Source organism: Dreissena polymorpha, chromosome 6, assembly GCF_020536995.1.
Source record: "Dreissena polymorpha isolate Duluth1 chromosome 6, UMN_Dpol_1.0, whole genome shotgun sequence".
NCBI lineage: Eukaryota > Metazoa > Mollusca > Bivalvia > Myida > Dreissenidae > Dreissena > Dreissena polymorpha.
This window is the reverse complement of record NC_068360.1, coordinates 106,834,902-106,852,589: the sequence shown is the minus strand read 5'-3', so window position 1 is coordinate 106,852,589 and position 17,688 is coordinate 106,834,902. Positions and strand designations below refer to the sequence as shown.

Here is a 17,688-nt window from a genome sequence, read left to right as displayed (position 1 = left end):
CAGAAAAACAATACCCCCTATTGCGCCGCTTTGAAGCCATATATTTGACCTTGAAGGATGACCTTGACTTTTCACCACTCAAAATGTGCAGCTACATGAGATGCACATGCATGCCAAATATCAAGTTGCTATCTTCAATATTGCAAAAGTTAGGGCAATGTTAAAGTTTTCAGACGGAAGGACAGACAGACTGACGGACAATTCAAAAACTATATGCCACCCTACCGGGGGCATAAAAACTGTATTCTTAATTTGTTTATATGTGTTATTGGTGTCTCCACAGTATTGGAATAACCAATTTACACTTAAGGCTAAAACAGGGCTGATCCATTATATTCACCACCAGGTTCATTTAAATGCTTACTGGGTCAAACATGCGGCGTGGGGATACGCGTCGGCCTCTGCCGCGCCACTTCTAGTTACAATTGTTGCCTGCACAGTTGACCATATTTAGTTTTTTGGTTGCCCAGCTAAAGAGTATCGGTCTGGCCAGAATAACAACATCTGGAATTTAGTTGCCTAGGCTAAAATATAAAAAATATCTGCCAGAAGTACTATATGGTTGCCATCATCAAATGCACAGAAAGAATTGTTTCTCAAATTCAATCAAGCTCTCCACTTATTCCATCCTGCGAAACCCTTTAGGTGTCTCAATACTGGTAATAGTAAACCCCACTGAGGGCTATATGGCTTTTGTCTGTATACAGTTTGTGACTGCCTGGCTTGTCACTATAATGTTTTTTTTTTGGGGGGGGATCTAAGTGGAGTTTACTATTTCTTATATTACACCGAAGAGTTTTCCCTGTACCACTGTACAGTGTTGTACGATTGTTTATGGTATAGAACCTAAACATATGGATTAAATCTCAAAGTTTGTCGCCCTGCAGAACATCCGCAATGTTGTACAGGGCCCGTATTCACCAAACAATTCTTAGACTTAAGTCTAAGAATAAAGAAAATTCTTTAAATTAGAATATTCAAGAATTTCTTTAATTTTGAGTCAAACTCTGCAGTAAATATCTCTATCTATATTATTCTTCATATAGAACATTTTGTTAATGACATAATCACCAGTGGAGGCCTGTATATATTCAAACACTGAACACATTTTTCTTGGTTCTAAGTCTATTTTTTATTCTTAAGTCTAAGAATTGGTTGGAGAATACGGGCCCCGGTAATTAATGCAATAATAAGAAATACTGGTTCTTTAAGTTTGAATAATGGTATTGTTTATACTTCAAGAAACAACTAATTGGCTTTCTAAACATGTAATTAACATTTGAATATTTTGTATGTTATGACAACTAATGTTTAACAATAACATTGGTCCTTTTATATCTATATTATCAGTTAATTTAGTGCAAATTTAATGGTGTGTAACCCGAACTATATTTTCGGTGTAATATCTTCCGCCTAGAGGCGTTAGACATATCCTTCCACCAAATACACCCGAGAGACGATCGCCGATATGGCGGAATTGTCCGAGGTGTCCCGATTGGATCTATACGTAGTTCGCTTTGTCTGCATACACACCAGAGGTTTGGAAAGTGGGCTTCTTTCATATTTCTTAAGCGATTGACCTGAAACATGGCTTATGTCATCTTTTATAAAGTATGTTTGTGCAACCCAATTTTTGCAATGCTCGATGATTCGTACGTCCCCGAGTTATTGTTCTATTTTATTTGCAGTAGAATACAATGTTCTTAATTTCTTCAGCGGGATACTTTCACATTAGGCAAGCGATTTAAATTGATACGTTAAATATGACATCACCTGCAGACGATTCTTTACATGAATCATAAAGATAAAGCCTCGGGACAATCTGTTGCATCCGACTACTGGCGCGTTGGAGCGTGCCGATAAGTTTAAATTGAGAGGTATTTTAAACTCGGAGCAATTTTGTAGGTGAATCAATGAGCGTGGACAATTACAAGGGTTTATCGACGTGTTTTCAGAGCGATCGAATACCAACCCTTAAGTTTGGGAGTGCAAGCACACAAGTCTTGCAACATAAAGTATTTTTTAATAGCACTGACAGACGGTTGTCAGACACCGATAGTAAGTTGACTACCACTGCGAGTCAGTTATCCGGCACCGCTGGACAGTTGTCTTGCACTGTTTTCCGGCACCGATAGACAATATTGTCTTGCACTGATAGGCAGTTTTCAGGCACCGATAGACAGTTGCCCGGAAACGAGACTCAGTTGTCTTGCATTGCGAGTCAGTTGCCTTAGAGTGGAAGCCAGTACTCCGGCATGCAGAATCATTTGCCACAAAAAAATCGTTTTTCCACGCACTATATGCCAGTTATTACAGTGCCCGTCAGTGTTCAGGGACTATAGTCAGTATTCAAGCATTACACATGTGTTGTCCAAAATAACAAGTGGACGATTAGACTGCGCAGTGTTTAGAAAGAAAGGTCAATAGGAAAAGAAAAAAGCGTTCGTAGCTCAAACATGACTGTATTTTATTATTTTATGTGTCAACTGGTTTATCAGCATAAGATGTTAATAATGACATACTATGAACACTTAACAAGTTATGAACATTAATATAAGAAACTGAGATCGCACAAATACTAAAACGAAGCAAAAATCTAAAAGGTACAATATTCTACGCATATACGACATGCGTAAACATTTCATGTTTTTATAAAACACGCAATTGAAATTCTTACGTAAAATGTATAAATGATTGTTTAAATTACACATTTCCGATACATGAAAATATCCATTAAAGAACAGTCCAGGGTATGTTGTTAGACTTAAGAATAAACAACATTTGGTGTTAAGATGTCGTGCCCTAAATAATTGAGCCGCGTCGTGCAAAGACGGGTCTTATCCATTCGCACATTCTGGCCAGAGTCGATGCTGGCCGCATATGATATAAAACCCAGTTTTGCATGATGCGATTCAAACAATTATAAAGAAATGTCGAGAACGGCCTTTGTATAACGTGTATATTAACAATTCTATACAATTTAAAATTATAGGTAAATAACCAACAAGGTCTTGACTTCTTGGACCGCAAAATATACATTACGACTCATTATTATTGCAAAAAGTAAATGCACGCAATGCAAATGAATTACAAAAAAAATCTGTTACGATATATTGACACAAAGATGAAAAAAATGACGAACGTTTAACTTCTATTATAAATACAATTGCACTAGACTGAATACTTTATAAAACAGTTGGAAATGGAAAATCGAAATGTTCTTCGAGCTATGTGTTCATGCAAATAAACGTTATGTAGTTAATTTTACTCAACTGGTGAAACAGAAAAAAAATATTCAAGCCATCTTTGAAGATGTTTCAGCATGATTTCATACCAGAAGTTTCCATTTCTTAAATATGAAAAAATATATCAATCAGCATATGAAAATCGTTGGACAAATGAGTTTGTTCTAGTAAGAGTATAATACGAACTAAATGGACCGCCCAAATAATTTCTCTATAAAGCTCATCAGAACATAAACATACTATGAAGCATAACATAAAACAGTAATTGTAACCATTACAGACAATTAACACATGAGTTATTTAAGTTTCGAGCAATTATACATGTTTAGCTAACACACACAAACAGCAATAACAATAATAGAACAAATTTGTATTATAAAAGGACATATATGTACAATAGTAATTTTTTTTGTCAAAATTATAGCACTTATAAGCTAAAGATAAATGTTATTAGTATTTATCTGTAACACAAAGTGCTGAATACTTATTACTATTTCATTATGCTAAATTCATGTAGTGCATGTTCCGATATCGCATCATTCTTGATAGTTCAAAATAAATTACCTAAACTTTGGAACCAGCAGAGCACTGGCTATTCGTTTTCAATTATGTAATCAGCGCCAAAGAACTCTGTGTATTTGAACATTGTCCTGACAGACAGTTATATGTCTCACAAACAATTTTAATAGATAAGTTCACACAGAGACCTATGTAGTCATATTGAAACAATATTAACCAAGCTCCTTTCATTGCAAACACTATCCATGCATAGCAATAAAAGCTCTGCATAATTCCACGCTGTGTCCATGTAACCGTTGAAGGATGCATATGTATCAAAGATATCCATAAACATTACGCCATAAACATTATGCACGACGTTGTGTTCATGTCTTATTTAAGGTGGAGGTATCCGATGATCCAGGCACCTCGTCCGTCTCGTAAATAATCCGCAAACTCATGAAGCCCGACCTGCATGAAAAAAACACAAGCCGTTCATACAATATTCCGTTTGAATTGTGTTAACAGATAGGAGTTCAACAATGGCCTGAAAATTGGATATATTGTGATTTTTGTTGTATGGGCTATCTTCAATAACTACTATATGTTGTCCACTTTACCTCAAGTAATCCATCAATGTCTATTATTGTTCTCGCTTAAATAATTCTAACTTGCCTATTTTGTGCAATTAAATAACTTGCAAGTGATAACAGTTTCTGGAGTTAGATAGTTATTATATTTAAAGTAAGTATCAACCACCAACGATACGGTATCTCTTCTTATACCGCACCATGAACAGTTGATAAAAACGACACTGACCTCTTGCTCACTAATCGTCACACTCACTAATCGTTACTCTATAGACTGACCTCTAGCTAACTAATTGTGACATAACTGAATGACCTTTTACTCAATAATTGTTACACCAGTTACTGACCTCTTGAATATTAATTCTTACATTATTGACCGACATCATGCGAACTAATCCTTAAACTATCGACTGACCTCTTGCGTACTGATTCTTACACTATTAACTGACATCTTATGTACTGTTTATTTACACTATCGACTGACCCCTTGCGTACTGATTTTCACTATTAACGACATGTTGTGCACTGATCCTTACACTATTGACTGACCTCTTGAGTACTGATCCTTACTCTATCAATTGACCTCTTGTTAAATTAACCTTACACCACTATTGACTGACCTCTCGCGTACTGATCCTTACTCTATTGACTGACCTCTTGCGCACTGATCCTTACTCTATTGACTGACCTCTTGCGCACGGATCCTTACTCTATTGATTGACCTCTTGCGCACTGATCCTTACTCTATTGACTGACCGCTTGAGTACCGATCCTTACTCTATTGACTGATCTCTTGCGCACTGATCCTTATTCTGTTGACTGACTTCTTGAGTACTGATCCTTACTCTATTTGCTGACCTCTTGCGTACTGATCCTTACTCTATTGATTGACCTCTTGTGCACTGATCCTTACTCTATTGACTAACCTCTTGCGTACTGATCCTTACTCTATTGACTGACCTCTTGTGCACTGATCCTTACTCTATTGACTGACCTCTTGCGTACTGATCCTTACTCTATTTACTAACCTCTTATGCACTGATCCTTACTCTATTGACTGACCTCTTGCGTACTGATCCTTACTCTATTTACTAACCTCTTGCGCACTGATCCTTACTCTATTGATTGACCTCTTGTGCAATTAACCATACACCACCATTGACTGACCTCTTGCGCACTGATCCTTACTCTATTGACTAACATCTTGCGCACTGATCCTTACTATATTGACTGACCTCTTGCGCACTGATCCTTCCTCTATTGACTGACCTCATGCGCACCGATTCTTACTCTATTTACTGACCTCTTGCACACTGATCCTTACTCTATTGACTGACCTGATGCGCACTGATCCTTACTCTATTTACTGACCTCTTGAGTACTGATCCTTACTCTATTGATTGACCTCTTGTGCAATTAACCTTACACCACTATTGACTGAACTCTTGCGCACTGATCCTTACTCTATTGACTGACATCTTGCGCACTGATCCTTACTATATTGACTGACCTCTTGCACACTGATCCTTACTCTATTGACTTACCTCTTGCACACTGATCCTTACTCTATTTACTGACCTCTTGAATACTGATCCTTACTCAATTTACTGACCTCTTGCGCACTGATCCTTACTCTACTGACTGACCTCATGTGAACTGATCCTTACTCTATTTACTGACCTCTTGCGTACTGATCATTACTCTATTAACTGACCTCTTGCGTACTGATCCTTACTCTATTGACTGACCTCTTGCGCACTGATCCTTACTCTATTTTCTGACCTCTTGCGTACTGATCCTTACTCTATTTACTGACCTCTTGCGTACTGATCCTTACTCTATTGATTGACCTCTTGCGCACTGATCCTTACTGTATTTACTGACCTCTTGAGTACTGATCCTTACTCTATTGATTGACCTCTTGTGCATTAACCATACACCACTATTGACTGAACTCTTGCGCACTGATCTTTACTCTATTGACTGACATCTTGCGCACTGATCCTTACTATATTGACTGACCTCTTGCACACTGATCCTTAATCTATTTACTGACCTCTTGAGTACTGATCCTTACTCTACTGACTGACCTCTTGCGCACTGATCCTTACCATATTGACTGACCTCTTGCGCACTGATCCTTACTCTATTTGCTGACCTCTTGCACACTGATCCTTACTCTATTGACTGACCTCTTGTGAACTGATCCTTACTCTATTTACTGGCCTCTTAAGTACTGATCCTTACTCTATTGATTGACCTCTTGTGCAATTAACCTTACACCACTATTGACTGACCTTGCGCACTGATCTTTACTCTATTGACTGACCTCTTGTGCACTGATCCTTACTCTATTGACTGACCTCTTGAGCACTGATCCTTACTCTATTGACTGACCTCTTGCGCACTGATCCTTACTCTATTGACTGACCTCTTGTTGATCCTTACTCTATTGATTGACCTCTTGTGCAATTAACCTTACACCACTATTGACTGACCTCTTGCGCACTGATCTTTTCGCTATTGATTGACCTCTTGCGCACTGACCCTTACTCTATTTACTGACCTCTAGCGCACTGATCCTTACTCTATTGACTGACCTCTTGCGCACTGATCCTTACTCTATTTACTGACCTCTTGAGTACTAATCCTTACTCTATTGACTGACCTCTTGCGCACTGATCCTTACTCTATTGACTGACCTCTTGCGTACTGATCCTTACTCTATTTACAGAACTCTTGCGCACTGATCCTTACTCTATTGACTGACCTCTTATACACTGATCCTTACCTTATTTACTGACCTCTTGCGCACTGATCCTTACTCTATTGACTGACCTCTTGCGCACTGATCCTTACTCTATTTATTGACCTCTTGTGCAATGATCCTTACTCTATTTACTGACCTCTTGCGCAGTAATCCTTACTCTTTTGACTGACCTCTTGCGTACTGATCCTTACTCAATTGACTGACCTCTTGCGCTTTTATCCTTACTCTATTTACTGACCTCTTATGCACTGATCCTTACCTTATTTACTGACATCTTGCGCACTGATCCTTACTCTATTGACTGACCTCTTGCGCACTGATCCTTACTCTATTTACTGACCTCTTGTGCACTGATCCTTACTCTATTTACTGACCTCTTGCGCATTAATCCTTACTCTTTTGACTGACCTCTTGCGCACTGATCCTTACTCTATTGACTGACCTCTTATGCACTGATCCTTACCTTATTTACTGACCTCTTGCGCACTGATCCTTACTCTATTGACTGACCTCTTGCGCACTGATCCTTACTCATTTGACTGACCTCTTGCGCACTGATCCTTACTTTATTTATTGACATCTTGAGTACTGATCCTTACACTATTGATTGACCTCTTGCGCACTGATCCTTACTATATTGACTGACCTCTTGCACACTGATCCTTACTATATTGACTGACCTCTTGCACACTGATCCTTACTCTATTTACTTACCTCTTGCACACTGATCCTTACTCTATTTACTGACCTCTTGAGTACTGATCCTTACTCTTTTTACTAACCTCTTGCGCACTGATCCTTACTCTATTGATTAACCTCTTGTGCAATTAACCATACACCACTATTGACTGACCTCTTGCGCACTGATCCTTACTCTATTTACTGACCTCTTGCGCACGGATCCTTACTCTATTGACTGACCTCTTCCGTACTGATCCTTACTCTATTGACTGACCTTTTGCCTATTGATCCTTACTCTATTGACTGACCTCTTGAGTACTGATCCTTACTCTATTGACTGACCTCTTGCGCACTGGTCCTTACTCTATTGACTGACCTCTTGCGTATTGATCCTTATTCTATTGACTGACCTCTTGCGTACTGATCCTTACTCTATTGACTGACCTCTTGCGTACTGATCCTTACTCTATTGACTGACCTCTTGCGTACTGATCCTTACTCTTTTGACTGACCTCTTGCGTACTGATCCTTACTCCATTGACTGACCTCTTGCGCACTGATCCTCACTCTATTGACTGACCTCTTGCGTACTGATCCTTACTCTATTGACTGACCTCTTGCGTACTGATCCTTACTCTATTGACTGACCTTTTGCGTACTGATCCTTACTCTATTGACTGACCTCTTGCGTACTGATCCTTACTCTATTGACTGACCTCTTGCGTATTGATCCTTGTACTATTTATTCACATGTTGCGGACTAATTGTGACACTTAGTATACGACCTACCTCTTGCTTACGTATCATGCCGCTAGAAACTTATATCTTTCGAGCAAATCGTGACATTAGTGACCCACCTCTTGACATAAATCCAGAGGACTGCACAAAGCAACTCCTTGATGACGATACCAGATAGGTATATGATGATGATGTAGCACGTGTCAAACACCAGCTTGCGAATATTGAACAGAAAGCCGTCCAACTGAGCGCCGGCTATCCGAGCTGCTTCCGTGGCATTTCTGATATAAAAATATGCACACTAATAGGCAGTTCATAATTATGATCTTATAAAAAATGGTAAATTACTATAACTCTTTTATTTCTTAATTCCTTTCTATTTGTTCGAACTCTCTTTGTTAATCTAATTAATTCTCCAAAAAGGCAACGTGTACAGTATACTCATATGTCTATCCCGTTACCAGGATACATGTGTGGAACGGAAGAAAATCTCGTTACATTTCAACCTTTCAGACGTTAAACAACAATCAGTTGTGTGTCATTCTTCCAAAATGCACACGTTTATTTTTAATTATTTTCTATTTTCCAAAAATCGCACACGCAGAAAAGCCAATTCTGATGGAAACTGATGAATGTCATGCAAGTCTATTTCCTAAGCATTGCTAAATAAACTTAATGTGTATAAACTAGTGTTCTCTATTTACAACATATGAAGGGGGATGCAAAAATGCCCATAATGCGGTTATAATTTTTTTGTATCTCAACCCTTTTTAAACAACTCTAGAAACAATCATATTATCACTTTTAAACGCAGTGAATAAAATAAAACTCGACACATTTTCATTAACTCTATTACAAAATAAAACAAGCTACAAAAGACGAAGTACCTTTGATACAGGTTCGGCATGACCGGCGGAAACGTGCAGCGATCGGGCCTCACTTCCGCCAGGGAGTCGTCTCCTGGAACCTCACTGCAAACCGCCGACACGTTAAGCATGTGCAGATACTCGCAGTACATCCGGGAGTGCGCGCGCTCAATGGCGCCCCACTGCGTCTATATCAGGTTCAACACGTACTGGTGATTCTTGACGTTCACGTTCATGGCCTCCTCGTACATCTTAAACTCCATGTGGTTGATCCGGTCCGCATGAGAACGGATACGGACGTTAATGGCGTCTTGGTTGATCTTCATTATTACCTCCTAGAAGTTATCACATATAAACGAAGTGAAACTCCAGCTGCATGAGCAGGCGATAAATCTTAAAAGCCGCCCTCTGCACAGGCTAATCAGAGACAAATCGTTCCGCCTTGACTGGATTTTCGTTTAAGAGACACATCCCTTAAACGAAAAATTCCACAACAGTGGAAAGTGTCAGGCCTGATTAGCCTGTACGGATTGCGAAGTCAAATCTGGGACGACATTTTGCGAACATTCAATAAGGCCAGTTTTCACAGAACGCGGCTCGTATTATGACTACAAAATATATTAATGGCAAGTGATTCGTTCACCGACAGTCAGACACAGAACAAACGCGTATGACAAACACAAACACAAATTCATTATACTGGAGTCGCCATTTTAAAAAGGTCAATAAAAACATAAAATATATCGTTGGTGTTTTAACTTGTTTTACAGCGGCAAAACCTCGAAATTAGTCCAAATTTACTAATCAAACATTAACGAGTAGTTAAATATTAGCCTTATAACATAAAAACAATCAAACGAAATAATAATTAAGAGGATATGATTTATATGATTGATAGTTTATCTTTTAAATCGTCGTCTGAAGCGACGTTATATTAATTATGATATGCCTCAAAACAGCGTAGTCGTGAATCAATTGTTATGGGATGTTAACACATCCAGTCATATTCTGGGCCTGATGCGCGTAAGTAAAGTGTCGTTCCAGATTAGACTCAGCAGTCTGCACAGGCTTATCAGGCACGACACTTTACGCACATGAATAGAGCCCAGTTTTCTTGGAACGAGGCTCATATCTAAAGACACTCACCATGTCGTTGTAGTAGCCAAAGAGCTTGAAGGAGTTCCTGTTGATAAACTTGTCCGCACAAATGGTCACAAAGTACACCATCAGGCACACAAACAACGTTCCTATCAGCTTGGGTATGAACATCTTCGCCAAAACCTAAAACGGATATGATACACACACTAAAATATGAAATAATGCATTATATTGTATTTGCCATTAACATAACGATACACGATTATTAGACATATTTTATATGATGGTATGGAAATTAAAATAACTGCGATTTAATCACCATTCATTTAATCCATATTATCGCAGTTTAAACGTTGTCTTCATATGGTAAAATGTATTTTTATGCTATTCAACAATTGATATTAAGATAAATTACACTACAATTGAAAAAACAAAGAACTCGAAAACAAATACAAACAATACGCAAACGAATATGTTTTAACAAAGACATTCAGCAGTTTCAATAAACAGTTTTCATTTGTGTTGTTTTTAATATTGGTTTAGCTGGCAACTTACTCGTGTCAGGAGGTCTCTAACAGTCTTCATGAGCGGAGTTTTGTTTTCCTTCTTTTCGCCTGGAAGTATCGATAAGAACAAGTCAATAATAAAAAAAACATGTTACTAAATCAGATTTTTCACTTTTAACACACCAAAGGAAATGTTGATGACCGAAAAATATCAATCTGCTCATTAAAACGCACATGTTAGAATATACTACTTCATTTGCGAAAAAAACGACCAAATACACCAACGTTATTCTGGGGTCGTATTCCAGAAGCATCTTAAGTTAAATTTTATTCTTATCCTTAAATTGGGATTTTTTTTAAGTGTTTCATGTCCTATTGCAATAGTTAAGCATCAAGAATTACATAAAAATAACATCATTATGTCAATGTTATTGTAGGAATACCAAAAGAAACATGTGAGTCCATATCTAGTTAAGAAGTACAAAACATTGTAATTTTGAACTTCAAGTGAAATTATTTCAGGAATGATTTAAGATGTTTCTGGAATACCACCTTATCGGTTAGATATGGATACATTTATCAAATGATCTTTTTTAATGAAAACACACAGCGAACAATTTATTTTTGGATATAACACGATATATATTGAACGTCATCACATACCACTAAATATGTAAACATAAACCAGGTATTAACATGGCATTGATGAACTGCGGCTTAACATGGGAACTATTTTTGTTATTAACGATCGAATGAGTATTCTTATAATTGCATAATGTTGGTAAACTATGTGAACTATTTTGCCTGATGTGAACTTCGACTTAACAACTGTAATCCGAACGGTAACAAGCCGCCTTATAAAATAATAATATCTATGCATCATGTAAGTAATCCACATAATGTTTCAACATAAACGATTTAAATTATATTTCCAAACAAGTATCATTCCAATGTCAACGTAACGTTATATTTATTTTAGCCTCGTTTTAGGAAAACGGGTCCTAATGCATGTGCGTAACGTGTCATCCCAGATTATCTGTGCATTCCGCTCAGAAAAATCAGGAACGAAATTTAAAGCAAATGCATTTAACCCAGTTTTCCCAGAAAGAGGCCAATTTTGTTTAATCATACCTTTTGTGTCCCGCACGTCCATATAGACGGGGTAGCCATAGAGGATCAGCTTGCCAATCCCGCACGCCTTCACGATGCTATGGGTCAGCCATAGAACGTCTATGATGACCATACACACCACGAATATTTTATAACTGCCAATATCAAATGTCGTCACCTTCCTCTGGGTATCTGAAACACACGAAACGCTGTTTTAACAACCGGTTTAACTTCATATTCTGCTGTTGTTTTTTATATAGTATGAAGGCAACATCGATTATGACCTTTTATTTTATTTTCAAATCGATGGTGCAATTGTGACGGTACTCGTGTTTTATGTGTGACAACATTTAATGCAACGTCAGTTTTCTCATCGCTGTGTTGTAAATGAAGTATTTTTTTTTTTTTTCAATCCATGATATATAATCAAAAAGTTATCAATGTGTGTGTCTTCTCAAAAACAAATAACCGTTTTGCATATTAGTATCAACTTGTGATTGTTATGTGTTCATCGTTTTATCAAGGTGGTTTCTAAGTATTCATGCTGAAGTAAAGTATGCATCTGTTTAAATTGCTAGAAAATTTCTACATATTTTTCTAGTAACATTCATCATATCTTCCATGGGTATTTTAGGAACTGATCAACCCGGGGATTTAGTTCTTTGATTCCATTGTCTCCATCAAACTTGTGTACTTTACGTTTCATTCAGGTCTTCTTTATTCATAAAACTATACAATACAGCAATACATGCTTGCTTTTGTATTAAAGATTACGGAGCTTGCTATGCGCGTTTCTATCCTTTTTTCCATACATCTGTTTCCTATTTTAATATTGCAATACATAGCGTACATGTATATAAAAAGCAATACAATAAACTAATCTGGACATGTACTAGACTTGGGAAAAAAGTTAATACAGGGTTAAAAGAAAGCTGACCCATTTAAAATCCTTTCAAAATCAACAGTAATTAATTGACCGAAACTATAATGTACCAAGGGTTTTTATGTGTTTTTCCCAATTTAAATCATGCCGGGAAGTAAATTGTATAACAAAATGTCTCACCATCGCGACCGTTTCTAGTCCTGTTGGCCGAGTTTGGAGCTATATCGGGCTGGACTGCCCACTTGTTGATGATCTGAACGGAGAGGGGTGCTGACCTCAAGGGCTGCTGCTGAGGCGTGAACCTGTTGGTCAGGTCGGGGCTGTCCTTCGTCAGGACGGGGAGGTCGGGGAGAGGTAGCGTAAGTCCTGTAGGAAGAACATATGAGCATCGTTGTGGGAAAATGGGGCTTAATGTATATGCGTTAACTGTCGTCCAGGATCAGCATGTGCAGTCCGCACAGGCTAATCAGGAAAAAAACTTTCCGCTTATACTGGATTTTCGTTTAGAAAAGAAATCCTTCAAACGAAAATTTCCATAAAGGCGGAAAGTGTTGTCCCTGATTAGGCTTATTTGAGATGACTCTTTACGCTCATGCATTAACCAATTCATGCCTAGCGTCCTGAAAAAAGGACATTGCAAACAGCGTAGACCCAGATGAGACGCCGCATGATGCGGCGTCTCATCTGGGTCTGCGCTGTTTGCTTAAAGGAATTTCAGTAAGTAATATTCATAATATAGAAATTAATATACTAGACATCCCTTATTTTGGAAATAAATTGATCCAATTTAGAAGGATGGGAGAGTCCACTGGGCATACATGGGTTAAGCTCAGTTTTCAAAGAACACGGCTCATATAACGGCAGTGAGCTATGAAGCTATCAAGTATGTGCCTGAGATCTTTGGGAGGAGCTTGGTTTAAAATTTGGTATTAATTGTCAACCAGGTTTGACATACTCGGCAAACAAAACATGAACGCATTTTTTTCTATTTAGTCTCATTATTACATTAATTAGGTATACATTATGCTTGTCAGTATAATGAGCACTGGCAAAAAGTGGTTCGATAACTTTGTTTTGGTATCGAAATGGGATTTATTGTGTATTAACGACTTTAAGTAATTAATTAGAGGCAAATGCGTCAACTATTTGGAAGCATTTGGTTTATAGAGACTAGTACAATTAATTTAACAGTATAAGAAGTTTTATTTATTTTTTAATTTTAAATGTTATAAGCGCTCTGGGGAATCGGAGCTTGATGCATGTCGAGTCAACGTGGAAAGTGTTGTCCCTGATTAGCCTTGCGGAATGCACAAGCTAATCTGGGACGACACTTAACTCAGATGCCCCATAGAGAAGTTCATAAACGATACATTCGAAAAAAGACGACAAATCCCTCTCACCTTCCACAAGGCTCCTCATGTCGGTCTGCATGTTGACCCAGTTCATCCACGGGACGAGGTTCTTCTCGCCCAGTAGCTCCTTGCTGATCTGCCCGTAGCGGTACAGGAACTGGGCTCCCTGCAGCCATTTGGAGTTTGATATGCTGGCGTACGTATTGTTCAGCTCAGTGGACAACTTATGTAGGATGTACTCCTCGTACTTTGAATACTTCTTCCTGCATAAACGACAGCATGAAAATCAGCCTCGCTCTGAGAAAACTTGGCTTAATTCATATGCGTGAGGTGTCATCCACGATAAGCTTTATTAGGGACGACACTTTCCGCTTGAATGGAATGTTTCGTTAACAGGAAAGCTCTTCTAAATGATAAAACAGCCTATGCGGAAAGTGTCGTCCCTGATGCCAATTTCACAGACTAAGCTGGGCAAACTTTACGCACAACGAGGCTGAGAAAACTGGGCATAATGCATGTGCGTAAAGTGTCGTCCCAGATAAGACTGTGCAGTCCGCACAGGCTAATCAGGGACGACACTTTCCGCTTAAATGGTATTTTCCGTTTAAAGGAAGTCCCTTTTTACCAAGACCCATATTTGAAAATAACAATTTTAAATGGTAAAGACTTTAGTCTGGCCAACACTTCTTCTTTATCAAAGCGGCCCTTTGCTATTAAGAGGTGTAGCACAAGGTTGTAAATAACCGACCAAGTTTATAATTTTATAGTACTGGAATAAATACGCTCGAAAAAGTAACCGTGATTTCAAGAAGACGAACTGACAGCTATTTCAACTAAGCGTATAAAAACTTGAAAATACATTTAGGATATAACTTTATTAGAAAAGATATGTGTTAAAATGCACATGTTTTACATACTACCGCGATAATATGTTCAATCTCACACCGGACATGTTTACATTTATATGCGTATATATGCTTTATTGAGGAAAAAAGGCGAAATGCCCATCATTCCACATATAAAACAATACAAAGAAATATATAACTGGTTAATGGCGGGCATGTTACGTCATGTTAGGTATCTGAACATACATATTGTAAATTAAAGATACAGCAACATATTGTTTTGATAATAAAACACGTTTGGAAGTAATTGGAGGAAAACAACACCTTCATCTTTCTTAGACCATAGATTGGGTTCTTACGGAGACAAATGTAAATTATTGCTTAATGACATGGGATTTAGTATTGAAAAAGGTAAATTTAAAATCTGAAGATTTGAAAAGTATTTTTCGAATGAATTTTCAATATATATGTTATATACTTCAAATATGAGGATCGGAAAACAAAAGATGAGTAAACACACACAAAAGTTTATTAGATCTAGGTGACTTAATCTGTATATGAGCAATAATAATAATTTTTAAGATGTTAAATGTATCCCTAACGAGAAAGCCAAAAATAAAGAAAAACAAACTTACGTAGGCATGCAAAGCGTTTCATTTCAATTAAAAAGGTACATTTATCAGTGTTCCTTATTTACATATATGCTTGCATATCATATAACAGTTATACAAGATTGCGTAAGTTATTTAGACACGTATACGAACGATATATATACAAATGCACATAAGTATATATGTACAAATAGTACGTATCATATTAAAGTTTTAACAACGTATATAATGTTTATACAACCTTGGTATTATAATTTTTGTGATTGTAATTATTTGTGTTTTGCGACTGTGTTGGTGTTGTGTAACCTTTCAGATTAATGCTTATAACGATATTAGTATGCGAAACGTTTATGTCAATGGTTCACTTTCGTGTTTCCGTTACAGTTAGTGAAATAGTGTTTTTGAGAATAATCGGATTAGCAAACATGGCAGTTTCAGCTAGATTTTATCATGGTAAGTGTGGTACAGTTTTACAAGCGTGACAACCTAATCCGAAAGCAAAACGTTAGGTTGATGCTTATGTAAGTGTTGACTAACTTATTAGTTTCTAAATAAAGGAATTTAGCATACACGGACTACAGTGATACACGTGCAAGATGTGTACACTTATGCTATTGTTTTGAAATGCTGCCCATTTGTTATGTCTATTATTGAGGATTCTTGTAAATAATTTTCCGAGTGTGCTGAGTAGTGTAATGCCTCGATAATTCTCTGGATTGTTTATGTCTTCTTTTTTATGTAATGGTATTATGAAACCATTCGACCAATTCTTATGGAAGTAGTTTAATTTGAAGATCTTATTAAATAATTTACTTAGGTAGTTTAGAAGATAGTTTATCCCGGTTTGAAGAATTCATTTATGAAGTAGTCAGGTCCTCCTTATCTATTAATTTTCAACACTTTACCGGCTTTGACAATTTCGTCATTGCTTATTCCGATATTAAGTTCTTCAAACATAATATTGAACTCCCAGTTAACATATCGTTCATTAAAATGTAAAGTGTCTTCATCTTCTTGGTAGAATGCTGAGTCTGGACAGTTTACTGCTTTAAAATATCTATCAAAGGTGTCATGTTATATGCTTGTGGTTGTGGTATTTGTACTACTCTTTTTTAATAGTTTCCAATACTCCTTTGCATTATTTTTTCTGGCATTTATTAGTTTTTCTGTATTTTTTCTATCATGTTGGAACTTATTGATCTTAAGAATGCTTTGTACTGTGACCTTTATTGTACCATATGTTTCCTGTTGTCGTTGCTATTATCAGTGCTATAATTATTGAGGGTTTCATAAACAAAATTTGTCTGTTTTTGTTTACATTCATTGTCATACCAATTATTTTGTTTGTTTGTCAATTTATTTATGTGTGTGATGTTGTTGTTTTTTTTAATGGTGAGCAAGTTCTATTTAACACGTTGAAAAATGATTCCAGAAATATCATCAATATCTGAAGATTGAGTAATTGTGTATATATTTGAGGTTAGGTTGTTTAATCCATTTGTTATTTCTTCAGATTCAAGGTTGATGATAAATAATAGTCTTTTATTTTCATCTAATATAAAAGTATGATCTATTTGGAGTAAGTTTCTCGATTTATGTTCATCATTTAATTCCGTATAGGGTAAAGTTCTGTTTTCAGTTTTAATTGATAAGTCTATTTTGCAGTGATCTGATTCAATGCTTGGATCTGATATTGAGAATCGTGTGAAATGTGGCATCATTTCAGGCATATGCCCTAGTTAAGATGTAAGTTTAAGCATCGTGTAATGTTAATTAAAGGATGTTGCGTAATTTAAATAAGTGATATTTGTGAAGTGTAATGTTGAAGGACTGTTCTGCGTCAGCCCTTGTAAGTGGTATATTTGTGTTATGCGTCACAAACGTTTGACGGTGCG

The 17,688-nt window shown here is 37.1% G+C and overlaps 1 protein-coding gene across 1 annotated transcript in view; it reads right to left on the bottom strand.

Annotated features, from left to right (window-relative positions):
* Positions 1-2,446: 2,446 nt before the first annotated feature.
* LOC127835069 (uncharacterized) overlaps positions 2,447-17,688 on the bottom strand; it is a 191,392-nt gene continuing 176,150 nt past the window's right edge. The window contains exon 34 of the mRNA XM_052361314.1: positions 2,447-4,214. Coding sequence (XP_052217274.1) covers positions 4,130-4,214 — 85 coding nt within the window. The 3' untranslated portion in view covers positions 2,447-4,129. The remainder of the gene's footprint in view (positions 4,215-17,688) is intronic.